At 63.1% G+C, this 5,858-nt stretch overlaps 1 protein-coding gene and 1 non-coding gene across 3 annotated transcripts; one reads left to right on the top strand and one right to left on the bottom strand.

The window, feature by feature from the left end:
• Window positions 1-800: 800 nt before the first annotated feature.
• Window positions 801-871, bottom strand: TRNAG-CCC. Its single transcript has one exon. It is a non-coding gene; the product is annotated as a tRNA-Gly (tRNA).
• Window positions 872-1,702: 831 nt separating this feature from the next.
• MCRIP2 (MAPK regulated corepressor interacting protein 2) lies at window positions 1,703-4,489 on the top strand. 2 transcript variants are annotated; one of them, XM_042864136.1, is made up of 5 exons: window positions 1,703-1,794; window positions 1,910-1,988; window positions 3,569-3,696; window positions 3,782-3,883; window positions 4,369-4,489. In XM_042864136.1, exons 1-5 carry the CDS (start codon window positions 1,743-1,745, stop codon window positions 4,437-4,439), a joined length of 432 nt encoding a protein of 143 aa, XP_042720070.1. In that variant the 5' UTR covers window positions 1,703-1,742; the 3' UTR covers window positions 4,440-4,489. The 2 variants fall into 2 exon arrangements, with proteins under 2 accessions (XP_042720070.1, XP_042720071.1); XM_042864137.1 differs by lacking the exon at window positions 3,782-3,883.
• The last annotated feature ends 1,369 nt before the right edge of the window (window positions 4,490-5,858 follow it).

Here is a 5,858-nt window from a genome sequence, read left to right on the forward strand (position 1 = left end):
GGGCTGGGAGCAGGGCATGGTGCTGGGCTGGGAGCAGGGCATGGTGCAGGGCTGCACTGCGCATCCCATGGAGCAGCACTGCCTTTGCACATGTGCTGTTAGTGAGAGGGCAGCCTCTGCTCTGCCATTCAGTGGGTGCTGCAGTGCTGACAGCTGTTCCGCAGCAGAGGAGCGATGTGGCACTATGTGAGAGCGGAATATTGTGGATTTGGATTTTTGTTTTTTTGTTTTTTTTTTTTAATAAAAGTATCTAAGTGGAAAACCCAGGTAATTTGGCTGTCTGGTTTGCAGCAAGGGGCAGAATCCCAGAATCAGAATCCCAGAATGGTTTGGGTTGGAAGGGCCCTCACAGCCCATCTGATTCCATGCCACTGTTCCCTCCCCAGCTCAGGCTGCCCAGGGCCCATCCGTGACAGATGTCCCGTCCACGGATACTCTGTGCAGCAGTGCCGGCGTCTCTCCACCCTCTGAGTAAAAAATTTCCACCTCACATCCCATCTGAATCTCTCTTCTTTTACTTTAAAGCCATTCCCCCTCGTCCTGTCACTGCCCCGTGGTCGGGCGAGCGGGGCGGAGGCACAGTGCAGCATTACCGCAGCCCCGCCAGGAGCGGGGTGCCGCCTCTTCGTCGTGAGAGCCGCCGGGCGCAGGGCTCAGAATGGGGCGAAAAGAAAAGGAATAGAAATTTTAAAATGAATTAAAAAAAAAAAAGGAAAATAAAAAGTGAAAAATTAAAAAAGGAAAAGAAAAAATAAAAAAAGAAAGGAAATATAGTTTAAGAAGTCAAAAAAAAAAAGCTGTGCGCCGCCCGGGAATCGAACCCGGGTCGCAAGAATGGGAATCTTGCATGATACCACTACACCAGCGGCGCTGCTGTTGAGCGCCTCTGCGCTCCTTTTGTAGCATCCCTGCCACCATCTCGGGTGGGGAAACTGAGGCACGGCCACCTGAGCGGAGACGGCTGCAAGGTCACGGTCACACTGAAGCTCGGCCCCACCGCAGCCGGAGGAGCGGGGCTGTGCGCGGATCCGCCGGCACTGCCCGTCAGGCGCCGCATTCCCGGCCACGTGCGGACCTCCGCGCACCGCCCCGTCCGAAGATCACAACGCGCGGGGCCGCCCGGTGCTGTTCGGGGCGCGTTGCCGCCGCCACCGCCGCTCGGGGACCGCTACGGTCCTTTCCCGAACGGAAGGCCTCCTTGAGCGTCCCCCGAAGCGGAATGAGGGATGCTGGCACCGCCGCAGCCCCGCAACACGCGGTGCAGCGCCCCGTCTTTGCCGTGCCCCGGCACCTCCAGCCGTGACCCCCGGCACGGCGCTGTGCATCCCTCGTGTGCCCTCTGCGTGTCACCCGGCTCCTGCGTGCTCATCTCGAGCAAAGCTCCCGCCTGTCACAAGCCCGTTTCTGCGCCCTCCTCCGTCCTACACATCGCCCCACGTGTCACCATGGCCGCGCGCCCTCTGTCCCGCATTACGTCCTACACACCCCGTGTGACACCGCGTCCCACGAGGGGCAGAGGGCTGCCCCGCAAACCCCACAGCCCCGCATCCCACGCGTTAACGACACCCACGCTTCTCTCCCCCTCCACGCGTTCTCCCCCACGAGAGCGGCGCGGTCCCTTTAAGGCCGGGGGCGTGCCGCGGGCCCGGCCCGGCCCGTTAAAGGCCCGGCACGGGGCGCGGGGTGCACTCGGCCGGCGGGAGCGGCGGGGCCGTGCCGTGCGGTGCCGGAGGGGCCGCACGATGTACACGCTGACGCGCGGCCCCAGCAAGCTGGCCACGCAGCGCCGCACAGGTACCGAGTGTTGGGTGGGAGGGGAGGGGGATCGGGGGGGGAGCAGCACCGCGGGGCGCACGCTCCGCTCCTCCCGGCCCTGACTCCTGTAACCCCCCCTCAACCCCCCCTGCAGGTCCTACGCAGCAGCCGGTGGAGAGCAAAGTGGGCGAGCCGCGGGGCCGGCTGCAGCCCGGAGCCTGGCCCCCAGCCAGGTGAGCCCCGCGCCGCGCCGTGACCTTGGGGAAAGGTGACCGCGGCCGCGCGGCTCCGGGCAGGGCCCCGGGGAGGGGACTGGCACCGCAACCACCGCTCTGAGTCCGCCGAGGGGTCCGGAGGGGGGCGGCGGGGGTGGCCGTATTGCTGTGCCCCCCCTCAACCCCCCCCCGTCCAGGCCCCGTGTGGAGCCCCGCGGGCGCAGTTCCGCAGCGCAGCTGTGCGCCCTGCAGGGCCCCGAGGGCTGCGCGGAGCCCCGTATGTCCGTGTGTCCGTACGTCCATGTGTCCGTGTGCCCGTGTCCGTGCGCTCCCCGCGGGCCGCACCCCCCCCCCCTCTCCGCCCCCACCCTTGGAGTTGTGCAACCGCCGCAAAAGTTCAGGGGCGGCGGTGGGGCCGCATCGCGGGGTTCTCTCCGTGTCAGCCCGTATAGCGGCGCTGTGCCCGGAGCCCCTCTGCTCGGCGCTGTATCTCCCTTCCCCCCCCACCCCCATGCACAGTCCGAAGGGCCAAAAGGGAAGAAGTCCAGGGGTCCCGGAGGCGGGGGGAGGGGGCCGTGTCCCTGTGCTGCGATACTCCCTGTCCCCGATCCCAAAAGTCTGTGGACAAGGGGCAGCTTTGACCCCTTTCCTCTGCCTTCAGGGAACAACCAAGAAATGCCTCCCCCACCCCACACCTCACACATCAGCTGGAGCATCCCCCCCTCAGGGCAGCTGTGGTGGCAGCGTGGGGCTGGGGGCTCGGGGGTCATCTTCTGGCCCCCCACACCTCCCCCCTGTGCTCCTGGGGCCTCTCAGACTTTGTCCCGTGAGTGGTGTGACTCCCGGACTCCTCCTGCCCCACAGCTGTGCCCGGGGCTCTGTGCTGACCCTTCACATGGATCCTGTTCCATGCCGATGGTTTCACCTCGTCCTGCTGCCCCGCGTGCCTTTTGGGCAGCAGCTTTCCTGGAGGGGTGTTGGGATGAGGCAGCCCCTGAGCTGCTCCCCTGGTGCACAGCTGTCCTCTGTTGCTTCCGTCGCATTGCTTTTGTGTTGCCCCACAGCTCAGGCACTGCTTGTGCACCCGGCCCGTGTCCCACCCCCGTGCCTCAGTTTCCCTCATGTTGGGCAGAGCTGCGCACCTGCAGCACACTGGCTCAGAGCTGTGCAGAGCAGCAGCAGCTGTGGGGTTCCCATGTAGCAGCTGTGACAGCTGCTGTGTCCCCAGCTGGGCAGCCCACAGGGCACGTGGGGAGGGCAGAGCACTGTGCACCCTGATCTGCTTTTTTCCCCGTTATTTTTGGGCTGTCTTCCTGCTGCCTCCATCCAGAGCAGAGCTGGAGTCTGGAAAGTATGTGTCTTTGCTTGGCTGTAGGGGCTGGGGACTGCCCAGTGTGGTGGCCTCCTTGGGGGCAACCTGGCAGACAGCTGTGTCCACTGGTCCATCCTTCCCCTCTGCTGGAGTGGGGTGGCTATGATAGGACAGTGCCAGGCTGGTGGCACAGAAGGGCTGTGTGGCGCACACAGGATGTCAGGGATGCGATGCTCCTTGCGTGCCCCCAAGTTGCCCTTCTTCCCTTAATCCCTGCTTTCCCCAGCCCAGTCCAGAAGCTCATCTTCAACAGAGTGAACGGCAAACGGCCGCAGGTTCTGCTGCCACACACCTCTGTGCCTGAGGAGAGCTACACAGCTGCACACGAGGAGAACGTCCGCTTCATCTACGAAGGTGTGAGGGGCTCAGGAAGGTGGGGGGGGAGGGGGCTGCAGGGTGCTGCCTGCCCTGGGGTTCATCCACAGCCCTCCATCCACAGCCTGGCAGGAGGTGGAGCAGCAACTGGACGGGGGGCAGAGGGGGGAGAGCGCCCGTGGGCCTGTGCAGTACGTAGAGAAAACCCCGAACCCCCGGCTGAAAAGTGAGTGGGGAGTGTGGGGGGGGAGAGAGGGGGGAGCAGGAGCTGGGGGAGCCCGTGGCAGGGCTGTCTCCAGCTGGGGGTGGGGTGCTGTATTGGGGGGGGGGTCCCACGGGCTGTGCTGGAGAGCCCAGGCGGGTGGGACATGGGGTGTCAGTGCTCCAGGGCTGGGTGGGTTGGCCCAGCACTGTGTGGTGGGGTCTGGCTGTGGGGTTGTATCAACACCCCCGGTTCTGCTGTGGGGTTCTGCTCTTCACTGCCCTGGGCACACAGGATGAAGGCACGGCAGGGATGTGAAGGGGGCCAGGTGTTGGGCTGGGCAGTGAGAACGTCCCCAAGAAGAGCAAACGCCCATAAGCCATTCCCTGGGGCAGGGAGGATGGGGGTCAGAGGGTTTTTTTTTCCCGGTGGTAAATGGACGGTGCTGGTGGGAACACGCTGTGCTCCTCTCCAGCTGCTCTCCCTTCTCTCCCTCCCCTCTCTTTCAGACTTTGTTCCCATTGACCTGGAGGAGTGGTGGGCGCAGCAATTCCTGGCCAAAATTGAGAACTGCTCATAAAAGGGAAGGCGATCTTTTTCACTGTTTTTTTTTTTTTTTTTTTTTCCTTTTCTAAAAAACGAAACAAAACAACAACAACAAAAAACCTATTAAAAAAAAACAAAACAAAACAAACAAAAAAGCAAAGAAAACGCAAACAACAACAGCAAACCACAAAGCCAAGAACCTCCGGTCGGACACTACGCACCGTGATATTTAAACACCTTTTTCAAGCCGACAGCAGCCCGTGCTCCTCTGCCAACCCCGAGGACAGCGGGAGCGGACCACAGCCATGCCCGGTGCGGGGCGGAGGAGCTGCGTGCGGCCCCGGCCGGGATTCCTTAAGTGCCAGTTCTGAGCCCGCTGCAGCTCCGGGACACTGCGGGGCGTGCGGGCGGCCCCCTTCCCTCCCCCCCCCCTCCCTGCTGGAGGACAGCGGGTCACTGTAGCAGGACAGACAATAAAGCGCTGAAACTGCCTGTGGGTGAGAGGCTTGCGGCCGGGGAGAGTTTGGATCCGGTGGAGCATTGGTGGCCCGGCAGAGGGGCGCAGAGATGGAGAGGTTCGGATCGTCCCTCTGCAGCCGCCCCGTGGAGCTAGAGGTGCTGCTGCCGGGGGGCTGAGAGTCGCGGCCGGGAGCTGTGCAGGGCTCTGCTATCTCTGCAGCTCTGTTATCTCTGCGGTCCTCACAGGGGTAAGGAAGTGGGAGGAGGGGGCCGGGAGCAGCCCTGCGGCACAGCCTTCATGCGGGACAGCCGCTGCAGGGGCTGCACCCCACGAAGGGCCCCGGTGCAGCTTTGTCCGGGCTGAGTCCCTGTGCAGGAGCCCCATCAGGTCCTTCGCAGACCAAGCCACGCAGGGCAGGGAGCTGCTCACTGAATGCAAAGAAAGCCAGAAAACACCCACTGGAAAAAAAGGAAAGCTTTATTCTTGTGGTGGGAACAACAACTGTACTGCAGCCTGGCACAGCAGCCACAGCACTTTCCCAGGCTTCCCAGATGGTGCTGCAGGAGGGGGATCGCGACAGGTAGCAACAGCAGTGCTGCCTGCTGACCGTGCCCCAGTGCAGCAAGTCCCAGTGTGGGCTGGTGCTACAGCAAAGAGAGGCACTGGGCTGCCAGGATGCAGGATCGGTGGTACCCAGGGCAGCACCTCCCATAAGCCCACACAGCCCCCCTGCTCCTACTTTCCCACTGCTGCCCCTGTGCAAGGCAAAGCCCCAGCAGCCCTGCTGCATCCTGCCATTGCCCTGTACAGAGGGTCCCAGCCTTCCTGGTGGCCCCAAGAGAAAGCAGCACTGCTTTCCTTGCGCTGCTCTCCCACATCATCCCCCCCCCCCCCCTCCACAGCACAGGGATGCTTGCAGAAAGCACAGTCGTTGTCCCAGGGGCTGTGCTCCCCTGCTGGCTGCTTGCTAATAACCACACAACCCCATGAAGA

The sequence above is a fragment of the Lagopus leucura genome, unplaced genomic scaffold, assembly GCF_019238085.1.
Source record: "Lagopus leucura isolate 7727_CA_CO unplaced genomic scaffold, USGS_WTPT01 Super-Scaffold_760, whole genome shotgun sequence".
In the NCBI taxonomy this organism is placed as follows: Eukaryota; Metazoa; Chordata; class Aves; order Galliformes; family Phasianidae; genus Lagopus; species Lagopus leucura.